Source organism: Panthera leo, chromosome A1, assembly GCF_018350215.1.
Source record: "Panthera leo isolate Ple1 chromosome A1, P.leo_Ple1_pat1.1, whole genome shotgun sequence".
In the NCBI taxonomy this organism is placed as follows: domain Eukaryota; kingdom Metazoa; phylum Chordata; class Mammalia; order Carnivora; family Felidae; genus Panthera; species Panthera leo.
The window spans coordinates 93,723,081-93,751,057 of NC_056679.1; the positions used below are offsets into that span (position 1 = coordinate 93,723,081).

Here is a 27,977-nt window from a genome sequence, read left to right on the forward strand (position 1 = left end):
GCCTAGCCCAGGTGAGCTATTCATTATATAATTACACATACACGAAAATGAAAATATAGATGTATAAGAATAGAGCTCATTAGGGGCACCTGGGTGGCTCAGTCAGTAAGTGTCCAACTTCAGCTCAGGTCATGATCTCACGGTTCATGGGTTCAAGCCCTGTGTCAGGCTCTGTGCTGACAGCTTGGAGCCTGGAGCCTGCTTCAGATTCTGTGTCTCCCTCTCTCTCTGCCCCTCCCCCTCTCACACTCTAGGTTTCTCTCTCTCTCAGAAATAAACAGTAAAAAAAAATTTTTTTTTAAATAGAGCTCATTAAGCTACCAGAGCTCGTTAAAGAACATCTTTATAAAGGAGTGATTCTGAAATTAGCATGCTTATTGTAGAGATAATATAATAGGTGTTGGTGAGATCCCTCATTTAGCCCAGAAAAAAATAACACGTAATATGACTGAAGTATATTAAAACACAAACAAAAAAGCCTTGAAGCACCATGGGGTTCAAAGTTATGAGAGACAAGTGTACTCAGAGTCTAAATATGCATAAGAATATCCTGAGCTGTCTCCCTAAGAAGAGGATCTGAGGATTTCTCAGTCACTGCTGCTGACCTGAGGGGCTCAACAAGGAACAATTCCAGGAGCTAACTCGAGGCTGGGAGAGCTGTGCCTCACCAGCCAAACTAAACAAGCAAAAAAACAAATTAAAAAACCCTCAACATTCATGGGGCGTCCAGAAGAGTAAACCACGTAAGGTTTTGCTTCAACGGTCTGGTAAAACTAGTCCCAGAGCTAACTGCCGCTCTGTCCTGGCAACAGAAGCTTAAAAGCAAGTCAAAGAAGGAGCAAACTGTGTCGAAGTAACTTACTCACACGCTAGAAGAAAACTCAAGAACATCTGTAGGATACAGATACAGTGCTCAACAAGGTAAAATTTACAATACCATACAAATCACACTGAAAAGAAAAATCAGCCACAACTGAGCTTGTGAGGTGCCTGGGTGACCCAGTGGCTTAAGCGTCTGACTCTCGGTTTTGGCTCGGGTCCTAATCTCAAGGTTTGTGAGTTCGAGTCCCACATTGGGCTCTGTGCTGACAAGTGCAGAGCCTGCTTGGGATTCTCTCTCTCTCTCTTCTCTCTCTCTCTCTCTGCCCCTCCCCATCAGTACCACAAAGAACTACCTGGTTAAAAATACTAACAACCTAATATCAGTAGAACACTGACTGACTCTTTACATTGTTAACTCATCAGTCAAACAAGACCACACAGGAAGCTAGGATCTTATGAAGACAAAGTTAAAGGCACAAAGTAAAACAAAGTTATAAAGACCCAGAATCGAGTTCCAAAACCACACAAATCCTACCTTTAAGGTCTTGTAGGCACTGCTCATAGTGGTTACCCGGTGATTGGAATGATTGCCGCCCAGCTTACAGAGGTGACAAACCGGTCTCCGACACAACTCACAGTACATGTTTATTCTCTCAGTTTCATGTTCTGGGCACATTAAAATCTACGGAATAAAGAACCGAAGTGCAATTAAGGGTCAGCAGAGTTTGCCAGATACTCACAAAGTCCCTAAGGTACAAAGACGCGCTTTACAAAATCACCAAATAAAGCCAGTGAAATACATAAAAGTGTGAAAAGAAGAAGCATAAAAGCATTTGGTATATCGTATGAAAATTTTCTGTATTACAATTACTATTTTTCGGTTTGAGAGTTCAAATGGTCAGTTAAATATATAGACGTTATCGCCCTTAAACTTGGTGGCAAGAAGATGAAAATTGCATTCCTATCAGACTTGCATGCTTAACCAGGCCAGAAAGGCCCTCTGGCCACACTGAGTAGGCAATTCTTAAGGACCATGACCCATATTTTTGTAAGGTCCAATAGCAAATGGCTGATGGGAACCCATGGCTTCACCATCCTCATAAGCAATTTGCACCTGGCTGACTCAGTCGGTGGAGCAGGTGACTCCTGATCTCAGGGTTGTGGGTTCAAGCCCCACATTGGGTGTAGAGATTACTTAAAAATAAAAATTCAAAAAAAAAAAAAAAAAAAAGGGACGGGGCGCTTGGGTGGCTCAGTCAGTTGGGTATCCAACTTCAGCTCAGGTCATGAGCTCACAGTTTTTGAGTTTAAGCCCCACGTTGGGCTCTGTGCTGACAGCTGGGAGCCGGGAGCCTGTTTCAGATTCTGTGTCTCCCTCTCTCTCTGCCCCTCCCCCATTCATACTCTCTCTCAAAAATAAACATTTAATTAATTAATTAAAAAAAGAAAGAAAGAAAAAGAAATCTGTTACTGAGGAGTCTTAGAACACTTTATGATGAGAGCCTCCAGATATTTGCTTTTACATATTAATCATGCACACAATTACCAAACTTAGAATTGTTTTTTTGTTTTGTTTTTTTAAGATGTAAGCTTCTACCTTCTTTTTTACTCTGAAAACTATCATCACAGGTATGTCTGAAACTGTACATGAGATAACTGGGTTCATTTGCAAGAAAGCGGAGATTCCTTTAGACTAGTGTGTCAATGAAATTAAACAGTTATCGGGGGCTCTGACAGTTCAGATTTTGTGCCACTACAACTGGTTTGGTAACACTGAGACAAAAAGTAACATCCGATATGAAAAGTCTTAATACTAATGTGCAGGTCCAGGAGAAAAATAGAGGAAAAAAATTCAAATTCTTCAGCAGGTCCAACTGCCTACATTCTCAAAGCCATTACATGTATTTATTTAATCATTATCTTAATTCCAGCATAGTTAGCATACAGCGTTATATTACTTTTCAGAGCCATTACATTTATTATTTGTATCTTTTAAATATGTTTCTTTTTTTTTTTTAACGTTTATTTATTTTTCAGACAGAGAGAGACCGAGCATGAACGGGGGAGGGTCAGAGAGAGAGGGAGACACAGAATCCGAAGCAGGCTCCAGGCTCTGAGCTGTCAGCACAGTGCCCGACGTGGGGCTCGAACCCACGAACCGTGAGATCATGACCTGAGCTGAAGTCAGATGCTTAACTGACTGAGCTACCCAGGCGCCCCTAAATATGTTTCTTAAGTAATCCCAATGTAGGGCTCGAACCTACAACCCCAAGATCAAGAGTCGCACGCTCTACTGTCTAAGCCAGCCAGGCCCCCCAAAAGCCATCACCTTTAAGATAAGTTATAAAATTTGGCTTTCTGCAAGGAATGATGACAAGAACTCAAAGTTACTGGCAAATACTTTACCTTCGTAAAATTTTTGTAAAATTTGTAAAATTTCGCTATATTCAGGAACACTAATGACTTGAAGGGAAATAGTTTCTTCCTCAATATAACTTACCCCTATATCTTCAGTTTCTTTCTTACCAACCTTTCATTATATTTGTAAACAGAATTAAGTCTGCAATACTCTGAAAATGTTACTCAAGATTTCATGAGTTTGTAAGTCATAAAAACCCAAACCTAATAGAATTCATTTAATAATCAGGTTCTTTCATAATGGAACAGTATTAATCAACTTAATTAATCTGTGTCTAATTAAAACACAAAGCTTATGGCATGCCTATGTATATATGTGTATATATATAATTTTTTAAGTAGGTTCCATGCCCACTGTAGGGCTTGAACTCATGACCCCAAGATCCAGAGTCGTGTGCTCTACCAATTGAGCCGCCAGGCATCCCTGAAGGCATGATTTTTTCTAAAAGTATACAACCTGGAGCATTTAAAATGAGATAAGGAACATAATAGGGGGTTAAAAATCATTTGATAAATCTATTGTCACAATGACATAGTTTGAAAAACAAGCACAGAAGTTTAAAAAGCATACAAGCACAGACTGTTTTTGTTTTAATCTACTAGCCCTGCACTTAATAGGATGTAAGAGGGGGCACCTGGCTAGCTCAGTCAGTGGAGCACGTGACTTAGGATCTTGGAGTCGTGAGTTCAAGCCCCACACGAGGTGTAGTACTTTAAAAAAAAAAAAAAAATGATGGGCACACCTAGGTGGTTTGGTCAGTTAAGCATCGGACTTTGGCTAGGTCATGATCTCATGGTTCATGAGCTCAAGCCCTGCATCAGGCATTGTGCTGACAGCTTGGAGCCTAGAGCCTGCTTTGGATTCTGTGCACCCCCACCTTCCTCTCTCTCTGCCCCTTCCCCACTTCCTCCCTCCCTCCCTCCCTCTCTCTCTCTGCGCCCCCACCTTTCTGTCTCTAAAACAAAACAAAACAAAACAAAACAAAACAAAACAAAACAATGATGGGGACACCTGGCTGGCTCAGTCAGTTAAGCTAGTCTGACTTCAGCTCAGGTCATGATCTCCTGGTTCGTGGGTTCGAGCCCTGCATCAGGCTTTCTGCTGTCAGCAGAGCCCACTATGGATCCTCTGTTTCCTGCTCGAGCACACACTCTCTCTCAAAAATAAATAAACATTAAAAAAAAAATGATACAACAAATACTCAGCTCATAGTTTCAAGATAACTTTGGGGATTTTTTTTTTCCATTTTTTTATTACAAATTAAAGAGAAAGTTTTGGGCTCAAGAATGCAAATAAATTTTCATACACAAGTTACTAAGTTGTAATGAATAAGAACTTTAACCAAAAGAATCAACTAGTTTTTCTAAATCTGCATAAATGAGAAAGCAGTATTAGTGAAGCTATCCAAACATTCTTCTTGTCAGTCACAAAGCAAGGCAAACAACAATGCATAAAGTTCTTTTGAGCATGACCATAGAAATTACCCAGAAAGGTTAAGAAATATGACTTCCACTTCAGATATTACATTAACATTATACCACAACCTTCAAAATATTAGGCTGTACTTACTCTTACTTACTTAGAGCACAACTGTAGCTAACTAAAAATGTCAAAAAAAATGTTTCCCAATCAAAATCTTTTACACAACTGTGACCCTAACACATTAAAGCACAAAAGCTTTTTAACTTGATAATCATTTCAATCTTGGAGAGAACTCAACTTTTCCCCTATTTGCAGAGGTTTCGTTACGAACCTTCACCGTTGTGCATTGTGCTGCATTACACTGTTGTAACCCGGTGAACCAGGATATTGCCTTTAGGCTGCGGGGATGTTTAACAACAGACTAAATTAACTCCAAATACCAGGCCTTGGTTTCTGGTACAGGCTTTTTTTTTTTTTATGTTCTCATTTTAACATACACATTTCTACGTGCATGTACCATCCATTTTACCTACGGATTTATTTTTAAATAAGCTCTATGCCCAACGCGTAGTTTGAACTCTAGATCCTGAGATCAGGAGTCACATGCTCCACTGACTGAGCCAGCCAGGTGCCCTGCACCCCACCCCCCATACAGGCTTTTCAAGTTATTTCCATTCTTGCTGTCAAGTTCTTTTTTTTTTTTTTTTTTTAATGTTTATTTATTTTGACAGAGATAAAAAGAGTGCACAAGCAGGGCAGGGGCGGAGAGAGAGAGAAAATCCCAAGCAGGCTCTGCACTGTCATTGCAGAGCCTGACACAGGGCTCGAACTCAAGAACCATGAGATCATGACCTGAGCCGAAATCAAGAGTTGGACACTGAATTGACTGAGCCACCCAGGCGTCCCTTCCTGTCAAGTTCTAGTCTTGTAATAATTCCTTTTGTAATACTGATATTCTAACTAAATCAGAACTTCTCTTACCTTGGGCCTGAAATTCGTGGTTGGGCCCACGTACTCATGCTGAGCTTTCACGGTACCCCACGGGTGGTAAATTTTGAAGCACTCATTGCAATAGCTCGCGCTACAGTCCATGCAACTTTTTGTGGACTCCTGGGGTGGGGGTTTGCAGAGGTCACACATGATGGCCGTGGCTGCCCTGGCTGCCTGCCGGTACCTCTCGACAATGGTCTCCAAAGTGAAATTGCGAAACAGACCATTGATTCCTCGTTCTCCAAGATCCACGTCATGCTCACAGCCAGGGCAAGGAAAAGTGGTGGTCCTAGGGGTCAGGGAGCTGCGCTTCCAGCCTGTGTAATTGGAAGTCCTTGTTTAGTTACGGCAGTAGGAAAACCAACAGAATGAAGACAAAAGAAGAGAGATTTTGGAAAGAGAAATCTACAAATATATACCCACTCCCAAACTAATACTCAAAGTGGCTCCGCTTGAATTGGTCTGAATTCTGAAAATGCTTCACGCTTGTTTTTCCTTGGTATGCAAAAGACAAGCCCAAATTGTTAAATAGGTATTAAATCAAAGCAGAAAGGAAAATCCTCTATAGTAAACCCCACACAAAACCACATCAAATCAAACAGATATAAGGAAAAAACATGTAATACAATACTACACGGGGTCAGGATTTTTTTGAAATCATATAATTATACATAATGACTTTTATATGTCACCTCCAAAGTAATTTCGTTTTCATTTAAATGAAGACAGCCTTGGCTGATGACGAGGAAATGAGTTCAGACATAAATGAACAAGAGTCCCTAACCAGTGCTCCATGGATAGGCTCCAGAAGGATCCAAATAGTTTGGCAAACTCTTCGAAATTGTACGCAAGATTTTGCATCAATATGCCTATGCTTATTTTCTGGTTCAACAATCCATAGCTATGATCAGATTCTCAGACATACGTAACCACAAAATGGTTAAGGACCACTGCAAAAGAGAGTTTCCCACGGTAGTATTGTTTTATCTGGGTAGGCAAAATCATTAGTTAATGGAGTGCAATCTATAAAAGAGTGAAAAGCCCATCCATAGACCTAGAATCTAGTGACTTTAAGAGAGACCAACCATTTAGAATCTTCTTATGACCTGAAAAAAAGAATCATTAAAATTACTTAACTCATTAAGCCAAAAGCTACCCAGAAAGCATTACAAATAACTTTCCAATCTATACATAATACACTGAATGACCTTAAATAGCATGCTTTGGTTCAATATTATCTGGATTTTAACGAATCAAGAAACCAAGACACGACCGTCCTTACCCACAGGTTCACGAGAATCCAGGGGGTTGTCTCTTTAACACAGGTGTATGCATGCCATTAATTCCCCACTCTCATTTATAAATCTACTCTTAGAGTATGTAGTCTTGATTGCCCACAAAATCACCTAAACATAAACACAAACTCCTTAACCTACAGCCTTCCTTCACTCTGCCATGTATCCAGTATGGAAAATGAATGGTGCAACTCAGTAGATCCCATTTAGAAAAGGTCTTTCTACAGCTACATTAATAATGTCTTGGCATATTTATTCTCCACTGGAAGTGACTTTACAACATGCTAAGAGTGCACTGGGTCCCAAAAACTACTTACTTAACAAACATGCAGAATACTTATATTATCTTCTTTTAAGGATATTTTAACCTTTATATTTCTAAACATACAGAAAAACCACATACCAAAAAAAAAAAAAGTTTCCCCATAACAGTTTGAAAAGTCTATTTAAAGTATATTCTAATAATTCTCAAAACATGCAACACAGTCCAAGCGAGATATTTCACAACACAGCAGGCACAGAACGAAATAAGCAGCAAAGCCACTTTTAAGACACATGCCAATGAAAAATCTCAGTCAGTGAAACAAAACAAGCCACATAATTTTGGAAGTGATCTAGTGCAGTGGTCAAGTTGAAAGTAATGGAAAGTCACATTTAACTGCATGCTTCCACATGTGAACCAGGTGACAGAAATTAAAATGGAGAATCCCAACAGACAATGTTTAACAAAAATGGGTTATTTATCACTGGTTTTATGAATTGAAGGTTGCTATCAGTTTAAGTGACAGGATCAAACCAAATTAAATCACGACAACAAAGTCATGCTTTAACCTGTATACTGGTGACACCCAGATTGTGGTCTTCAAGTTCAGAAATTTCAAAAAAGATGTTGTGTCCCTTTTCTGTAAACCTCTTTTAACTTTTAACAAAAATAAGGTATCAAGCATCACACTAATTTTCATAAATCAGGCAAAATATTAGATCAATAAATCTTAGCTGTTTTCCTAAACAGATCTTTAAAAAATTCTCATATTTTTTCGCAAATGTGAAGACATTTATCTTTTATTTCATCTGTCATGGACTTCTACCACTGTTTTCAAAAACAAACAATAGAACATATGTTCGGGGCAACAAAGAAACAGAACACATCTAAAGATATTCTGGGAAGTAAATCTAGTGGAAAAAAAAAATCAAGACAGGGGAACTAAGAATAAGATGTAATAGAGTCAACTTTTTCCTGTCTAGAACTGTGCTGTCTACCATAGTAACAATTTAGCCAAACATCACTATTTAAATTTAAATCAAAGATTCAGTTCCTAGGGCACCTGGGTGGCTCAGTCGGTTAAGTGTCTGCCTTCAGCTCAGGTCATGATCTTGCACTTCGAGCCCCTATCAGGCTCTGTGCTGACAGCTAAGAGCCTGGAGCCTGCTTCAGATTCTGTGTCTCCCTCTCTCTCTGCCCCTCCCCCACTCCCTCCCTCCCTCCCTCTCTCTCTCTCAAATAAACACTAAAAAAAAAAATTCAGTTCCTCGGCTGCACTAGCCACATTTCAAATTCTCAAGAGCCACATGTGACTACTGGCTCCAATACTGTACAGAGCTGGGTCAAACAAACATTCCCTTGAACTTAGAATGTTCCATTGGATAATACTCCTCAACAGCATGACTTAATGAAAAAGAAAAAGTAATGATGGCTTTGAAAGGTAAGAAAGCAATGCAGGCCAAGCAATGCAATTATATATGTCAAACTGTATTTATGGGGCCAATCGTTCAGGATTATGTGAACACTGTCACTTTGCAGAATCCATTCTTTTCCCCGTATACCTTTATTTCAAAAACATATTAAATGAGTATGAATCATGACACAGTTTTAAAATGAAGACTCCAAAAAAACGTCTTCAAATTGATTTAGAGCAAATCTCCCCCCAAAATCAGCTTTGGTCACTATGATTTCTCATTTAAACATCAAAGAGAAAATGAAGTATTTCAAAACCGAGTCGATTTCATGACAGGTTCAAAACCTCTGCGAGCTGCATCCTGTCCCATATTCTGGCTACAGACAACTTCCCTACTGTTACCTGCTAGCCAGGTAGTGGACCACCTCCCACTATCCTGCTGGACTTCTATGCTTGAAAATGGGCTGACGGATGGTACTGCCACCTTAATGTTTCTTGTAGCACATTGTAACCAATCTGACGGCCAGGCGTTACCATTACCCTTTGAGTATTATGGGCACTTTCGACCTGCAGAATCTTTTTCTCAATGGCTGCCTGGGTAAAAAACAGGAAGTAAGCAGTGAACTTTTTTTAAACAAACTGCTCCTACCTTTCCTCCTATTTACTAAATCTCAAAATGCTTAAAATTCTCGGGGACTCACTAAAGCCTGTAAGAGAAAGGATTACATGTGGCTTTTAGAAGTAACGAGAAGGTCTGTAAATGGAGGCATGCAGACAGGAAGGTAAGGAAGACAGAAAAGGGATAACATTCCAGATGTTTATTTTCTCCAATAAGATATATGGTATCACCAGCATTCTACAAGAAAACTAGCCAATTTTACTTTAAAGGTCAACTGGAATAAAAACACGTGTTTTTTAATAAGATAGGTTGGTCCGTCTTTCATTCGGAGTCAGATACTTTGGAAAGCCTAAAAAAGCAGTTTATGTTATTTACCCACAAGTGGGTAAGACCTCAATGTTAAAACTCAAATACTTTGAAACATTAATAAAGGAAAGGCACCATAGGCATAAAACAAGCTAAGCCTATATAATTAAGTACAAAAAAAATTACCGATACCTTTAAGCAAATTTTTAAATACAAAAGGCACTGGCTGATTTAAGATCTTCACGGTAGCAACGTGGCCGTGAATACAAGTTTGTTCCACTAATCAAACTACACGTAAAGGATTTTTAAGGTGATCCGCAAGAGTACGTCATTTCTTCAAAAGTATCTTGTCACGCGGATTGACAAAACGGAAGCGCTAATCATCAGTGCTCCCTTTAAAAACACCAGACCTCGCGTGGAAATTTAGTCCTGTTGACCTTTAAGTCACTCAGCCCAAATGTGTTCACGTTCTACAGAATTTTGAACACTTGACCACTGATGTTTAACAACTTTACGTATACACGGTTACTCAATTTAAATCTAACACTATACTGCCTGCGGCCACACAAGCAATAAAAGCATTTTCTACCTCTCCACCCCAAAGATCTCCGTTGTGATGCTGTGAACAATGAACAGAAAGCTGGATTTAGGATTTAATTTCAAAGAAAAGATTCACAACTTGTTAACAAAAGATAAAGCAGCAACTGTGTCCTGCACATAACACAATTCTTGAATTAACACTAAGAAAATGTGTTTCTCCTTGGCACACGTGGTATTTATGAAACCATCATTGTAAAAAACATTCATCAGGCTGATCCTGGAGCCCAGAATTAAATCATTGTTGGTGCAACACTTAAGAGGCCTAAACTTTATCTTATAGATTTGCGTTTTTAAGCAATCATATTTCTGGTAACTGTTGAAAATACACAGCAATATCAAGCATCTTTTGTTTGATTTTTTTTTTAACCAATGTATTATCAACACTGCATATAAACATTGCTAAAGCGGATTTTATCCTCCTGACAAAAGGAAATACAAAATGCAGGAAAAGCCTTGCATACGTGTGACCCAAAATGTAGAGTAAAATGGCTATTTTTACATCACTGAATGTGTTACTGTGTTATACACACAAACCTTACCCTCCTTTCAGGGCACCCTTTTAAAAATCTGTCCAATCTCCAATGCAACAATATCCAAAAGGGATATGTGAGCCCAAAAGCATCAGCCACATATGCCATTTTAAATGTTCTAGTGGCCAGATTAAAATGAAACAAGTGAAATTAATTTTAATCATACATGCTATTTATTTCACCCAATATATCCAAAATACTATCCCATCAAAATGCAAACAGAGATAAAAATCATTAGAGACATTTTATATCTTTTTTCATTCTAAGTGTGTGACATTCAGAGTATATTTTTTACTTCCAGCAATCTCAGTTCCAGCTGGCACATTTCAAGTGCTCAATAGCCACATGTGGCTTATGGCTACTATACAGGACAGTACTGGTCTAATTAATCCCTTTGGCAAACCAAGAGCAAAACCAATTTTTAGAAATCTGCTCCTCCCACACCAATTGCTCAGAATAGGATTTCCTCCCCGAGTATGTCCAAATGATGAAAACATTTTTAAAAATCTGCCAGAAGGGAAAGGGGGGGGGGGGTGCATTACTTCCCTATAAATTTCTCTTTCAATCTCTCCGAAGAGAAATTAGAGCCAAAGGCCCCATAACTGGAGGGTAGCATTATATTTGTGATACAGTAACTTCTATTAATTTAAAACTGGTATCATGAAAAGGAGGACAATCCTAAAATCTGCATTCATTTGAGAAGTGACTACTATACTTGGAGTCTCCCCACCCTGAGTTCTTCATCTGTATTTGTTAATTTGCTCTGTACACTCTTCTTGATGGAGGACTGTGTTCTCCATGTGTACATGAAGACTCTGTACAATGCTGGACTATATGCTTCTTAAAAAGGAGCGGTGGATCTATCTTGTTCATGCCTCTTCAGCATTGGGCCATGTCTGGCAACCAGCAGGTAAATTAAGTATTTGTTGAGCGAATGAATGAAATGCAGAAGTTCTCTGTACTGGCCGCTCATGTACAACGGGCTTGACCCACCACCCAAGGCAGAAATCCCCTCTACGGAGGGTCAAATGGTGGTCACACAACCAGTGTTTAAAATAAAGACTCCAGGGGCACCTGGGTGGCTCAGTCGGTTAAGCATCTGGCTTCGGCTGAGGTCATGATCTCGTGGTTCATGAGTTTGAGCCCCACGTTGGGCTCTGAGCACAGAGCCTGGAGCCTGCTTTGGATTCTGTTTCCCTCTCTCTCTGCCCCTCCCCCACTCATGCTCATGTCTCTCCCCCCCCCTCAATAAATAAACATTAAAAATAAAAAAATAAAAAAGACTCCAAATACTGATGGCCCAAACACTGGATGGGTCACAGTCAAAGATGTGTTTTGGCTGCCCTATCCTGTTGAGTTGGCGTGGTTTTTAAATGATTTGAATTAACTACCCACATGTAAAAGATCACATGTCAAACCCACCATCAGGCTCTTGTGCGGGGGGAGGGGGAATGTCTGGCATCCCCAAACCCACTAGTGCCAAGCGGCTACTGCCCCATTAGACAAGGCATCCATTCTAGTCTACGGTCCGGAACCATGCGCCACTGTCTCTAACAGGGGAGGCCTGGAAGACAGCTGGCTGCTGATACCTAGGCTGCTGGTTTTCCTATGGTAGCTGAGTTAACGGGAAAATGAAATCTCGTCTATCTCCATATCAAGTAAGATGAAAGGCGTTCCTGTATTTATTATGCCGGGGGCCTGCCTCGCTAATGTGTTCACTGGGCCCTGCAGCATCTAAATCTGATCTCTTCCAGTGACAGGGATTGACAATCTCATTTTGGGAAAGCCTGTGGGGTGTGTTTTCTTACGCACCGAGCTGAAATCTGCATTCCTCTTTTACCATTCACTGATCAGGAACCTCTGTGTGAAGATCCCCAGCTTACTGTTCTCTTCCGCAAGACCGCCATCATATCCTGCGCTCTCCCCCTCTCCAAGTTAAATACTCTGACTTCCTGTAATTGCTCCTCCCAGAAGAGTTTTCTCGCTTCCCCCCCTTGGGACATGATCCCAACTGTAAGTTCTTCCTAAAGAGGGAGGAACATGTCACTAAGTCTATTTCTCATCTGGACACTATCAAGTATGATGGAATGGATCTCTTGTTCTGGACAAAAACACCACTATTACAGAATAAAAGCCACTATGGCATGCTTTGTAGAAATCCCACAACATTCAACAACCACTCCACAAGTATTTATTAAACATCCACCAAGTACTGTCAGATGAGCTCTTAAAAACAGCCATATCTCATCTTGCTAGACACATACTTCATCTGTATTTCATTCATTCTCCATATGAATCACATATAAAAACCAACCAAGTACTAAGATTAAAAACCCGCAGCAGATACAGGATTTCGTAAAATATGTACATAAGCTCAATCTAATTACAGAAATATTAGTACGTGACCAAAATTCCTCTGAATGTTAAGTACTAATATTTAATAAATACCTGCTATATATTAATATACAAAAAGTGAATTTCTCTTGGTCAGTAAGGGATCCCTAATTAGCCAGGGAGGATCTACCAACAGAATATCTCCATTTTATCTGGTAGGTGATTTCAAGCTATTGAAATGTCTCTCCTCCCTCCTCCGTGTGACAGCTAGCTCCTAGCAGGGAGGGAAACATACAAGTGATGACTTCACAATAGGCAGGACCCTCTCTGACCTCATACTCCCTACATCCCCCCACCGACTTCATGCTCCTCTTTTTATATAGGCTTCTAATTTTTTTATGTGTGCGAAATAATCTTACGAGGAATTCGTGATTACCATTTAAAGTAAAATACATGTTTTTAAAACAGCCTAATACGACTCTTAGAACAAATCCCCTCTTATCCAGTGTCTGATGGAGCACAAGGACACCAACATTGCTCTAAGAGATTCCCCATCACAGTGTGGACCAAAAGGGACAGCATTTGCTAAATGCAAGTAAGGAGGAGGAGGCTCTCTTCTGATATGTTTTTTTTAACACATAAGATTAAAAAGTTATTCCTACACTGTAAGAGGGAGAAATAAACACAGTGGCCTAAAGGATCAAAACTAAAACCTCGAAGTCCAACAGTCTGGTGCCCAGAGCCACTCAAGGACTCTCCTCCAAACAAAGGGCGAACCTAACGTGACACTGCGGTATTTCTACCCAAAGCTCTGCCTCCCCTTGGTCTTCCCTCACTGCTGATTTTGGCCCTGAAATTCTCAGTGGCCCTGTTCCCAATGATTTCAAATTAGTTTTGATCTACCTTAATCCTGCAATGGATGTCCAGAAGAAAGCAACACCATCCCAAAGGGAAACAATTTACACTCTGGCTGCATAATAAGGACTCTGGCTGTATAGACAGATGTGCCACACATCTAGATCTACTTCTGTCATTACGACAGAGTTCCGCCACTATTTAGTTGATATTCAAAATTCTTCTTCTAAAACATGGATTAAAAATGGCTGAAGAAAACAGAATCCTCAGGTAGAATAAAACGATACCAAATAACCCATCTAAAAAGTCTTTTAGGAGTAGTCACTGTGGAGTCTCATCCTTTAATCGGAATATTTATTTACATATTACCAGAGACAGATGTTTCCCTAGTAAGTACTTCTGGGGTCCATTACTCCATCCCTCGTATAAAGGACACCACAGGGTCAGAACATCCCCTAAATACAGTTAATAAGGGGTCTAACACAAAGCTGGTGTTCAATACCCGACTTTTAGTGTGTACCAGGACAGTGAGGAGTTCATTTTGACATTTTCAAAGAGGGAAGGGTTCCTTTACAACTAATTTTAATTAATTCACCTGGAAAGATCAACCCTCAAAGTGGCAACAGTAACTTCCCTTCCATAGACACAGCGGAAACTCCCAGACCCCAAGCTTCTGGCACGTACCTGGTCTGCTAATTCTGTCAATTTTGTCCATGCTAGGAGAGGGGAGCCGGAGTCGAGGACTGCTCTGATTGGAGTTGTCCGATCCCACATCGTTGAAGGAATCGTCGAGTGTCAGCAAGAGTTCTTTTACACACTTATGACAGATACTGTGTTGACAAGGGAGAATCAACGGATGGGTAAAAAGCTCCTTGCATGCGGGGCAAATGAGCTCTCTTTCGATATTCTTAATGGTAACCTGGAGTTGAGGAAAAGAAATCAGAATCAAAATAAGTGCCTGGACCCCATTAAACATGTGTGTTCACCCTTCCAAAAGAATTAAGAATTCAGGTGTTTAATCTGAAGTCCCTTTTTGGCAACAGAATTCCGTACCATCAACCCTCACCCCCCACCTCGTAGAACAGAAGGGACACTTGACATGGTTAAAACTGAAGTATGAAAATAATCAGCACAAAATATGAGGGGCCCATAATACTTCATCTGTTATGAAGTTACTCAAATCATCATGAATTCACTGATTTAGGACATCTGAGAAATCCTACAAGTAGATCACTACAGTAAAAGGGAAGAACATGGCATACTGAGAATGAAACCATGTTCCTCCTGGGCACACTAACTCTGTGGCAAATAACAGGAGCCGGCAAAAGCTGGGTTCGCCAGTATGTTCGTGGAAGCTTCCTTGAAATCTATTTACGAGCTGTACCATCAGCAATTTTCTACATTAAATGTGACCAATTTTCATAGGCTGCAACTATAATGTAGCTAAAATGCTTCATCTCCTGGCGATGGGTATGGAAGTGGTTCTCTTAAAAGCACTTTATGAATATTGAAAGGGTGGGGAGGACTACAAAGCACCATTATTTAAGTGCTCTCCATACTACAGGCGTGCATTATTTTCCACGAGAAACACGGAGTCTCAAAGGTTAGATGACCTCATACCAGTCTTCACAACCTTTCATATGTAGTTCCTGCGAGCGCGCGCGGATGCGCGCGCACGCACACACACACACACACCCCTCCCAAACTGCAGGTGCTATGAATCTATATTCAGCCTCCCTACCATTTTACAGTCAAATCTGAAAGTACTCCTAGACCTCATGCAATCATTTCAACTACTGGAAACACACAGAACGTCAACATCGAGTTAATTAATTTAGTTTAACTAATTAAAAACGTATTCCCCCTGAAGTGACCCTGAGTGCTTTAACAGTCCGTGACAACAGCACCACATTGAAATGCCTTTATCACCGTGGATGGGTCTTTGAAGTGTTTCTTGCTGCATCATTCAATAAATATTTAATAAAAGCCCACATCATGTCACGATTTTTTCAAATTTGGAAGACAGCCACACTTCATGGCAAAGAAAATAGAATATTCACGTCCTATGTCATTTCACCAAGAACGTGACACCCAACTGAGCCTCCAAAATAGATTCAAAGGGGATTATTCTGGGTGTCCAAAATAGGCTCTCATTTGATGGGAGGTTTACCTCCCCCTGGAAGATCTAAAATCATTTCCATCTTCCTGGTCCATAAAGCGATACGTAAGCGTTTTACCCACGACAGATACAAGACAATTCTTATCCAACAGAAAAAATGAGTTTTCCGTTTTTACATCCACCGAGGGAAACACCCTGATTAAGAGAAATGGGATGTGGCGGCTCCCACAATGAAGCTGTCTGAAAATCACTGGGGGTTCGACCGGAAACTAACAAGTTGGAAAGAACTGCCGATCCGACCCTTTCAGACAAAACCACTTTGCACCCCGACAGCTGCCAGGACAAGCCCGCCCCCCGCGCGCAAGCTGGCGAAGCCGGGGAGGAGCCTCTCCGCGCGCCGCGACCGCGAGCCGGGTGGGCCGCGCCCGCGGGGGTCCGGGCGCCGGCTCCGCGACGCTCCGGGACAAAGGACGGCCCGACACGGGCGGGGCATGCGCCCCGCGCCGCGACGGGCACCCGACTCCCGGAGGCGAATGAAGTCTACAGCCTGGACCCCATGAAAGAGCCCCTCCCGGATTGCCCGAGGTGCTCAGGTGGGCGATCGCCGCACCCGAGCGGCGCCCCCTCGCGGGCCCAGGAGACCCGGGATCCGACCCTCCGAGGCGTAGAAAGGGGGCGCCCCGGGTTGCGGAACCCGGGGCGCGGAAGGCGAAGAGGAAGCGGGGCCACCACACGCCCGCCCTCGCTCCTCGTGAGGCGAGGCTCCCTCTGGCTCAGGGCGGAGGAGAGAGACCCGGGCGTCCCGGCGAGCCGCCAGGGAAGCGTGAGGTGGAGGCCCCTGTCGCCCACTCACCAGCGTTTCGGAACCATCCCCTTCCATAGTAGCCTCCTGCCAGGTGTCATCAACGGCAGGGTCCAAACAGGCAGGCGGCCCCGGCAGGGTCTGGTGGGCGGGTCCCTGCGGCGGCCGGGAAGCCTGGGTTCGGAGCCAGAGGGCGAGCTGGTCGGCCGGACCCGGCCAGCGGACCGACGCGGCGAGGAGCGGGGCGGGCGAAAGCACACGCGCGGAGAGCCGAGCTGCGCTCCCTGCGACGGCCCCGGAATCCCGCCGCGCGGCCGGCTGCGGCGGCGGCTCCTGCAGACTGCGGCTGGGCTGGCGGCCGCGCGGAGACCGGGGCGCGGACGCCGCCGAGGGGCGGGACCGGGGCGGGGCGGCGCCGTCGCCCGGGCAACAGCGCCCACCGCACAAAGGGGGCGGGGCCGCGGGCGGCGGCGGGGTGGGAGTGCGGCGCGCGCCGAGGTCCGGGCTCCCTCCGCCGTCGCCACCGCCTGGGCCCCGCCCCCTCGGCCGCTCGCCCCTTCCCGGGTGGCCGCCGCCTACGCGGCCAGACGCTGTAGGAAGCCTCGGAGGGGCGGAAGTGAGGGGGCTAGGGAGGCGGAGGGCGGGGCCGGGGCGGGGCCGGGATGGAGCGGTCGGCAGAGTATCCGCGGACTGCAGCTCTGGCTGCTGGCCGGGCACCGCCCCTCTGCCCTTCATTTTGCTTTCCCTGCGCTTTGGTGAAGCGCGATGTGAGGCATCACCTACAAGCCCCGTTTCCCGACTCTGGACGGCCGGCGGGGGCGAGGGCGGGTCCGGGCCGCCTTCCCGGTGCCATAGCACGGAGCGCCGCAGAACAGAGCGCCGGAGGAGACGACCGGAGCGAGACCCGCCCGTCCCACCCCTTCCCGGGCCGGGGGTTCCCCTAGCGGGTCCCCGTCCCCGCCCGGCTCTTCCTCCTTCTCTTCCGGCCCAATTCGTCGGGTGAACTTCACATCCCCTAACTGGTCACGAATCACTCATATTCTCCTTCTGCTTTGGCACCCCTGGGCGCGGCGCTGGCACGCACAACACGTTGTCGCCAAGTGGCGCGGGGTAGGGGTCCAGAGCCGGCGACGCGGGAGCGCCCCTCCCCCGCCCCGGCAGCCGCCCTGCGGCTCCCCCTTGGGGACGCAGGGCGCGGGGCGCCGCGGGTCCGGGGCGGCTCCGGCACCTGCGCACCCTCGCGGTGCCTCGCCTGCTCAGGGACCAGCAGCGCGGGTTTCACCTTCCGCGGCTCTCCAGCGCGTTTCTCCTGTCTCGTTTCACGGCGAACCGAAAACGGGTTAACCTGGGGTGGTTGGAAGCCGTGTTACTGGATCACGCCACTGCCTTCCCAGCCGGCTATTTCCATCCTTACGTAGAGACAGGGAAAACGGGCGCCCTAAACAGCTGGGTGAAGGGACCTTGGAGCTGCAGCAGAGGAATCCCGTTTAGGTTTTGAAATGCTTCCCACGTATTTTCTATTTGGGAGAAGTCTCTCCGTGTGAAAAGTTCCGCCGTCTTCCCACAGCACGGTCAGCAGCGGTAGCCTCTTCTCCAACCCGGCGATTAAATACTGGGGTGGCAGTGTAGACAAGAACAGCAAAGGGCTAGAGCGGTTGTCTTTAGTGGAAAACCCTCAGTTTACAGATGAGGAGGTGTAGAGAGGCCTTGCCAAGCAATGCCTGGACTAGTCTGATCCGGATTAATGCCCTGTCTGTGGCCCCGCGTGCTTGAGTTGAGACTGCTTCGTTCCCCCAGGTTGTGAAGCGTCCTAATCAGGAGGGAAATGAGGAAAATAACAAATACCCGCGTAATTCGGTTACCTACATCATGTACCACACCATGTCCCCATATACTTTTTAAAGACTCAGCCATTAAAAAGCATAAATCAGTGTTTGTTTTTAATACTGTTCTTTGCGTTAAATTATTCTCCTCTGGCTGTAACCTCACATCAGCCCACTTGAATAGCACTTTGGTCCAAAACGAACTAGTTAACTGAGTAAAAGAGATGAGAAGACTTCATTAACATGAGCTAAAGATTAAACTTGTATAGACAATATTTGGCCACAAATAAATTTGAAAGCTCTCCATTATGCAAATCAGACTTCAATGACATAGCATTTTCCACCTGATTCTCAAAGTTCAAATATAATCTTTTAAAAAAAATTTTAATGTTTATTTTTATTTATTTATTTATTTATTTATTGACAGAGAGAGAGCACGAGCAGGGGAGGGGCAGAGAGAGAGACAGAGACACAGAATCCTAAGCAGACTCCAGGCTCTGAGCTGTCAGCACAGAGCCGGTGGTGGGGCTTGAACCCAGGGTTGGGAGATCATGACCTGAACTGAAGTTGGGCTTAACTGACTGAGCCAACCAAGGTGCCCCAAAGTTCAAATATAATCTTAATACATTTGGCAAGAATGTGGAGAAGTAGGTACATTCAAGCTTTTTGTGTGTGACGCTGTAGACTGGTACAGCTTATTGGAAGGGAAATTTTGCACATCCTATCAAAAATGTCAAATGCATATACCTTTGACTAAGCAATTCCACCTTTAAGAATTGTCCTACTGGGGGCGCCTGGGTGTCTCAGTCGGTTGAGCATCCATCTCTTGGACTCTTGATTTCAGCTCAGGTTATGGTCTCAAGCTTGATGGCATCGAGCCAGAGTCAGATTCTGCTTGGGATTCTCTCCTCTCTTTCTGCCCCTCACCTGCTTGTGCACACTGTCTCTTTCAAAATAAATAAACTTAAAAAAAAATTCCTACTGAAAGACTTGCATGTGTGCACAGAAACATGTACAAAGTCCTTGTTCGAACCTTATTTAAAGAAATATCTATATTATCTATCATCCATGATGTACAACCATACCGTAGAATACTGCACAGCAGCTGAAATGAACGTACTGATGAGGAAGGATTTCTAAAAATTGTATTACAAAAGTAAAAAGCAGGGGTGCCTGGGTGCCTCAGTTGCTGGCTCAGTCAAAGTCGTCTGACTTCTGCTCAGATCATGATCTCACAGTTCGTGGGTTCAAATCCAGCTTCAGGCTCTGTGCTGACAGCTCAGAGCCTGGAGCCTGCTTCGAATTCTGTGTTTCCCTTGCTCTCTCTGCCCCTCCCTGACTCATTCTCTCTCCCCCCCACCCCCTCTCTCTCTGAATCCAAAGCAGGCTCCAGGCTCTGAGCTGTCAGTACAGAGCCCGACCTGGGGCTCAAACCCACGAGCTATGAGATCATGACCTGAGCCGAAGTCAGACACCCAACCGAGACTGAGCCACCCAGGCGCCCCTAATTCTGGAAACTTTTTAATGCAATTTACATAATTAATCCATACAGATTTTGATCCATATTCATTTAAACCATTAACCCATAAATTTTGAAAAGCTTAAGGGGGGAGGGGGTGTATTAGTAGGAAGATAGCCAAATATGAAAACCACCATTCTAAACCATTCTACCCACTTTTCTAGTCATTTGTACCCCACCCTACCCACCCCCCCCTTGGCCCATACATTCTAGCTTCCCACTTACCGAGCATACCAAGATCTCTCCCAGTTCCTCAAGTTAAAATTCTGTGGGTTTGGTTGGTTTTGTTGTTGTTGTTGTTGTTGTTTTTAAAGCCTCCTCTCTCCTTCCCCTCTACCTCTGGTCAGGCTTCAAATCCTCTGGTTTCTTCTCAGATCCCTGTCCTTTCTCATCCTTACAGCCAATTCCCCTGCCCACCCTGAGTCTCTGCTACCAGTGCCTAGATTACAGAAACAGCCTATCCATTAAGTATTTACAGATGACTTTCCATTCAGGTCTCTCTGTCCTTATTGCTCCATTTGCCACAGGGACAGCGTAAAGCTGTGGTCCTAGACCCTGAGAAGCGTAGTGTAGGACCATAACAGGAGGGGTATATGTGCATGCGAGTGGATTTAAATGTTTGTGTGTTGGGGGACAAGGGTTACAGGAGGGGTGATAAACTTGCAATAATACAAAAGGAGTCTAGTATACCTGAAAGCCGTGCATCTTTTCTGCAGACTTTGGGAAGCTTTTGAAGGCTTTTAAGTGGGAAGGACACAAGTGATCTGTATTTTGTTTTTTAAATCATTATTCTCCCGATTTGCATTGCACATACCATCCTGTGGGTACCTACCCCTTCCTAGTTTGGAGTATCCTAGCACCTCCTTTTCCAATACTTTATCTTTTAAATTAATTAATTTTTGAGAGAGAACACAAGTGGAGGAGAGGCAGAGAGAGAAGGATCGAGATAGAATCCCAAGCAGCTCCACTCAGCACAGAGCCCGATGTGGGGCTTGAACTCTTGAACCCTGAGATCATGACCTGAGCCAAAACCAAGAGGCAGGCTCTCAATGACTGAGCCACGCAGGCACCTCTCCAATACTTTCTTTCAAAATATAGGTCAGGGGCGCCTGGTGACTCAGTTGGTTAAGCAACCAACTCTTGGTTTTGGCTCAGGTCGTGATCTCACAGTTGGTGGGACTGAGCCCCACACTGGGCTCTGCACTGACAGCGCAGAGCCTGCTAGAGCCTGCTTGTGATTCTCTGTCTCCCTCTCTCTGCCCCTCCTCCCACTCTCTCTCTCTCAAAATAAATAAACACCAAAAAATTAAAATAAAATACAGGTCAAAGTTCAACATAAGGAAGCCTACTCCATACCTATCACCGCCTCCACCAAGTTCACAGACCTTCAGCACTCTTGCGTACATTATCTCATCCGGTGTTGCTTAATGGCTCTTCTATCACAGAGGCATGAGCTGTCTTGCATCTATATATTTCATCAAGCCCAAAAGGTCAGGGAAGGATGTTGTCAATTTTCCCCTAGTTCAGCTACCAGCAGTTGCCACTCCCAAACACACACACACACACCACCACCACCACCACCACCACCACCACCATTCAGGTTTGGTAAAGGAGAGAGGCTCAGTAAGTGTTCATTACCTACATTTAAAATGTAAACCTGTTACCTTTTAGGCTATCCACTACACTTGACCTGGTTGGTCTCTTTCCATACCGACTCCTAATACCCAACAGGAGATTAAGTTCCTGGCACAGTCAGGTCCTAATGACCATGGTGCATATTTCAGTCAGTGCCGTGCAACACCACTGGCTCTTAATCTGTTTGGTCTGAGATCAAACAGCCAGGGTGCCATTCCATTAACATGTGCTGAACAAGAAGTCGCAACTAGGCGATACGGCCACCTCCTCCTCCACCTTGCCCCTTATTGGGGACTCCTAGTCAATGGACAACCTGGGTACAAAATGAAGAGTCCCTAGGAACAAGACAGCAATGACGTAAATCACAGGGCTTCCCAGGAGATTGGCACATGCACTATCTACGCCAGTGGGCATCAAGAGGTTACAGGCAAAGGACAATGAATGGCAGTTATCAATCATTGACCCAAGCCTGTGACAGGCCAAGCTTACCTGTCAGAAAGTGTTTCTATGGGAACAACCTCGGGGGAGAAGAGCCAGGGAGGCCGGAAGTTCAGATGTCCATTGCCCAGCCAACTCCTCCTCATCTTTCAAGCTGCAGATCTAGAGCCTTTTCCCTCCTTGGTCTCGTTTTCATTGATCAGCTCCTGACTCTGAACTCCTTTGGCACTTACAGTCTTTCCGCTCAGTTTAACACGATTACATACTCTCATTTCGTACATGAATGTTTGATGTCTTGTAAGCCTTATCTTCCCTCCCTTTTAAGCTTTTGTCTGTTTGAGAGAAAATCCAATAGACACTTCCCTACTAAACAGCACCAGCCCAGTAATTTGAAATTTGATGAGAAAAACACAGCATCTCTCTGGCAGACATTTTTCCATTAATGGCAGGAGTGAACTGGCTGGTCCCCCTTGGCCAACTTGAGGTGAACAACAATATTTAGATGTTGTTAGCAGGTCCCCTTGGACTACACGTTATTCCTACACTTGGGGTTGCTAGGTTTAGCAAAAACACAGGGCACCCAGATAAGTTTGAATTTCAGACACATAATTAATTTTTTTTAGTGTAAGTATGCTCCATAAACAGCAAGGGACCTACTTCTATTAAAACAATCATTTGTTGGAGCACCTGGGTGGCTCAGTGGGTTAAGCATCTGACTTTGGCTCAGATCATGATCTCACAGTTTGTGGGTTCAAGCCACATGTCGGGCTCTGTGCTGACAGCTGGGAGCCTGGAGCCTGATTCGGATTCTGTGTCTCCCTCTCTCTCTGCCCCTCCCCCACTTGTGTACTCTATCTCTCAAAAATAAATGTTTAAAAAAATTTTAAAAACCAATTGTTTGTTGTTTATCGGTAATTCAAATGTGATTCTATATCCTGTATTTTATCTGGCTGGCAACTCCCCATCTCCACTTGTTAGTAATCACAGTTTGGATAAAGTTGTCTCAAAACCAAACTCTGCTGTCATGGCAGCTAGAGGTAATAACTTTCACTTAACAGCCTACTGTGTGCCAAGAACAGTATTAGGAACTTTCTGTAAAATACTCATTTAATCCTGGCAATAACACTGTGAATAGGTATGATTCCCTTCAGACAGGACAGGGCTCTCCACCTTTAACCAGAGATTAAGTAATACCCTCAAGGTCACATGACCAGATACCAAAGAACCTTGAGATTCAAATTTGAGTCTCCCTCCAGCATCCCTATTGCACTGCCCACAGATAAATATACAACATGTAATTCACAGTTGCACAAAAAAATACGATTTAAGCATTATATGACTAAGTAGTTTAAGATCCTTTTTTTTTCAAATTATCTATTGAACAAGTAAAAAAAAAAACAGGAAAATTATATTTGTGAAATTGGCTACTTTGCAAATATATTGCTAAAGTCTGAATTTTCTGTTTGCCTTTCCTACCCCCCACAACGCACACATTTCACCCTATCCCAGGATATAAAAAAATATTTTAAAGAATACTTTGCAGTGGACCCAACCTTAGCATTATCACCCAGTTTAGATTTTGGTTGTGTGAGCAAGTACCTATTGAGCCTTCTGAAACAGATCATTTGGTGGTATTTTTGTTTTGGTCCCGGGAGAGGTTTTAAGACTTTCCATTAGTCTAGATTTGAGGATTTTCTAAACCTAATTCTTTCTGAATACAAGTATCTTCTTGTTTCACAGTAAATTTTGTGCTTATGAAAGTTCTTGTAGTTTTTATGCTTCAGAGATATTCAAAATTAAAAGTAATAATTCACCAGATAATGGAATCATCGCCGTTTCTCTATCAAAGTTAAATAGTAAGCTTTCCAAAGCTGCTTTTATTCTGCTCAAACTATTATACTCCTTGGAGGTGTCTGAACAGGAACTATTGAACTATGGGAAAAAACAAGTAGCATTTTCTAGGGGCGCCTGGATGGCTCAGTTGGTTAAGCGTCCAACTTTGGCTGAGGTCATGATCTCACCGTTCCTGAGTTCGAACCCCACGCCCACGTTGGGCTCTGTGCTGACAGCTCAGAGACTGGAGCCTGCTTCGGATTCTGTTCTCCCTCTCTCTCTCTGCCCTTCCCCTGCTCATGCTCTGCCTCTCTCAAATCTCAAAAATGAATAAACTTTAAAAAAACAAAAACCAAATAGTACTTTCTGACTATTTATACATAAATATAAATGTGTTAAATTGTCTAAATATAAAGAGGTACCCTAAATATAAATTCTTCCATTTGTATGGACAATTCTTCCACTGTCATCAAATCTTCATTATATGGTTCCAGAGTGTGTGATGGTGTGAAGGGAAAAGGTGAATGAGGATGATAAAAAAAATTAATAAGCCAAACCCTTCTAGAGCCCAAAAGTTTTGAAAATATTGCTTTGAGTAATCCTGGACATGGACCACAGATTTGGAAAGGTCTATTTTAGTCCAAAGGGATGAGATACAAAAGAGACAAAAACAAACAAACAAAAGCCCAAAAAGTATCTCCCAGAAGTGGCACAAATGTCTCTGAGAGTGAAATATAAGGCGGTCCATGTACGTTGATTTTTAAGCCTCCTGAGAATTATCACAGGCATCAACTATACTTCCAGGTCATGGTTTGCTGAGCAGAAAGACCACAATGGTAGAGAATCCTGTGTCCATTAAATATTAAAGTCGTCATCACAAGAGAGTGAAATAAGCTGATCAAAATAGGTTGATCAAGTTTGTGATGCAGGTTTTAGGTTACCCTCAGATGAATGTGGCCTCACCGCCCACCCCCCCCCCCACACACACGTTCAGAGAACACACAATAAGCTAATTTAATTGGAAAGAGACACACAAGACACTGCAGCTCCCAGGAGGAGGGGGGCAGGGTTTTGGAGGTGGGAGTGAAGTGCCATTTTTTTTACTCTGTAAAACTTTGTGTAAAGTCTGTTACACTCAAACAAGCACGTATTAATGTCGTAAAGCTGTAAAGCCATCAGAGAAAAGCAAAAGCAATTAGAATGACGGTCAAGCTGTTGGTCTCAACTTTGAAGGAAAGGAAGGGAAGGGAAGGGAAGTGTGGTGGGGAGGGCAGTGGAGGAGAGTGATGGGGAGGGGAGTGAAGGGGGCAGGAAGATAATGGGCCTCTGCTCTCCTTTAACTCGGGAGACTTGGTGTCATTAGCGCCATTTCATAGTATCCTTTACACTATAAGTCTGAACTCCAAAGTGGGGTCTAACTTCCCAAAGGAAAAGAAAGCAAGTGAATCTCAACGGTCTGCTATTCATTGGCTCATGCTCGCAGAGGTATTCAGTGTCCCAATCCTGTGTAATCACACACATAAGTGGGGGCGGGAAGTATGAGGACAGTGGGCAGAGAATAAGCTTGAGGGGAAATGGGTAGGAGGCTACTCCTAATCCCCCACCCCCACCCCATCAAAAAAAAAAAAAAAAAAAAAAAAAAAAAAAAAAAGGCCCAGGGCGGAACTGTCCTGAGTTCTTACAGCAAGAGCCTGGTTCCCAACCTCAGAGATTTTCAGAAAGACACCCACGCCTCTAACCTTGGAAGTCGGTGGAGAACGCTGCTCATGTGCTTGCTGCAGGTGCTTGGCGGGAAGCCTGGTGTACAGGGTCGGCCTAGCGAGCGGGTGAGTGGCTACTGAGCGATGCAGACACCGTGGATGAAGCCAGGTTCTTCTGCTCTCCCCGTTTCATTTCAGAAAGAACAGTGTGAACACGTGGCTCACTCTGAGCGTTTGGTTTTGGTTTTATTGTAAGTGTTAAGGATTCACTAATGGTGCTGCCTTAGTTGCCTATTTGGTGTTTATGGGAAGTTCATCCGTCTGCTTCATAATCACCTGGGGTGTCGACACGCAGATCCCTGGGGCCCGCCCCAGAGCTATTCTCTCAGAACTGCAAGTTTGGGCCTGTACTGAAGGAAAGTATTAGCCAATGAATACAATTCTGATTCCCTCTGAAGAACTCACCTCTCAATCACCCCACTCCTCCCCATCAAGAGCGGTCCATTTATTTTGCAATCAGCAAAAGGCATCCTGCTTCCTCCGCACCCCCAGCCCCCAGAGATCATGGACAGCCTGGATCCTGCGGTGCACTTAAGAAAGCCGGGTTCTGACCCCTTGGCTGCAAGTCTCCTCCTTCCAAGCGGCGCTTCCTTCTTTCTGGCCCTCTCCTTTCCTCCCAGGGTGGGCCCTCCAAGGGGTGGAGCGGGCTGTGGTACGCACCCTAGGCCCAGCGGGTGGCCAAGGTTGAAGCTTCTTGGGCGACAGAAGCTTGGATGTGGTGGTCCGGGTGTTCCCACGCACGCGCCAGAGGCCCCTTCCAGGTGCAGGCTAGAGCCCAGGGTAGAAAGAAAAGTGGAAAGCGGGTCCTCCACGTGTACTTCTGGGCCCCGGGTGTCAACGGTGGGGGGCGGGGGGCGGCCCGAAGCACAGCTTCTATCTTGGAGATGTTAACCAGCATTCTATTTCAGATGAGTGTATTCCGTGTTTGCAGAACGGGAGAGAGAATCCCGGGAGGCGCGCGGTTCCCCCGGGACGCTTTCATCTGGGAGTGCGGGGACCCGCGCCGGCGCGGAGCCTTGGGACTGCCTGCCCTGAAAGCTAAAACCTGGCGCAGTTGGGGCTGGTGAGGTGTGAGCCCGAAGTTTCAGATGCTCACAGCAGGGCTGCGGGATCATCCTCCTTTCTGAAGACTGCGCGCAGGAAGTCCTTCTCTCCCTCATGCCAGCACCTATCGAAATTCCAGGTGCAGAGGGCAAAGGCAGGCGCCGTTTCTCGCTCTCTCTCTCCGGCTGCGACTCCCGGCTGAGCGCGCCTGGCTCAGCTTTGCATTTCCCGACACCGCCGGCCGGCAAAGCACTCAGGTGCCTCCCTGGGCAGTTTCTCGGCTGCAGCGCGGAGGCCAGCCTGCCGCCAAGCTTTCTGCCTAGGCTCGGCGCCACCGGGGCCGGCCGAGGGCGTGGTCGCGAGGCAACACCGACGGCGCCAGCCCGGGTTTCGAACGGGCTCCCGGACAGGTGCCTGCCTGAAATCCGGCTCCTTGGCATTCCCCCCCCCCCCCCCACGCCTCCCCTGCAAAAGCAGACTGCTTGAAATGCTCTCGGCCTCGGGCAGCGCCTAAGGACCTGGAAAGAGGGCTGACAACGCCAAGGGCCTGCGAACTGGGGTTCTGCCTTTTACCCGCCTCACGGTCGCACTGCGCGCTGAACCCGGTCCCGCCTCCCGACTGTCCACCCGCTGGTCCGACCCTCCGCTCCGCTCCGCGCTGCGCGCCTGGACGCTCGAGGTCACCTACTCGAAGTCACCACGACTGGGCAGTCCTGGGGGCGTCGAGGAGCGCCCCCGGAGGCCAACGCCCCGCCCTCCTTTCCATCTCCCGGAGCTGAGCTCGCGCCCCTCGCCGTCCCAGGAGCCCCCGCCGTCGCCCAGCTGGCCAAGTCCCCTTGGCTCATTTCAGAGATGCGGCGCGATAAAGAAAAGGCGGCTACTTTGCATTCTGCAGCTGCTGGGACGCCCTGGCTGGGAGCGCGGACCCGGGGTTCCGGTCCCCGCCCTCCGCGGGCGCTGGAAGGGACCGGGACGCCTACAGTGACAGGCCAGGTAGTGGCCGGGGTGGGGGCCCAGGCCGCGACACCGCGCGCCCCAGCACTTACCTTGCCTCTGGCTAGCAATTCCATGATGTAGCCAAACTCACTTATCTCCCCCGACTCGGTCATGGTTACGACCCTTCACAAACTCTGGAG

At 45.2% G+C, this 27,977-nt stretch overlaps 1 protein-coding gene and 1 pseudogene across 1 annotated transcript in view; both read right to left on the minus strand.

Moving 5' to 3' along the window:
• Window positions 1–17,172, minus strand: part of TRIM36 (tripartite motif containing 36) — a 32,195-nt gene extending 15,023 nt beyond the window's left edge. The window contains exons 1-4 of the mRNA XM_042933309.1: window positions 16,841–17,172; window positions 14,553–14,787; window positions 5,645–5,970; window positions 1,358–1,504 (exon numbers count right to left, since the gene is read on the minus strand). Coding sequence (XP_042789243.1) covers window positions 1,358–1,504; window positions 5,645–5,970; window positions 14,553–14,787; window positions 16,841–16,867 — 735 coding nt within the window. The 5' untranslated portion in view covers window positions 16,868–17,172. The remainder of the gene's footprint in view (window positions 1–1,357; window positions 1,505–5,644; window positions 5,971–14,552; window positions 14,788–16,840) is intronic.
• Window positions 17,173–18,276: 1,104 nt separating this feature from the next.
• On the minus strand, window positions 18,277–27,950 carry LOC122216456 (annotated as a pseudogene).
• Window positions 27,951–27,977: the final 27 nt, after the last annotated feature.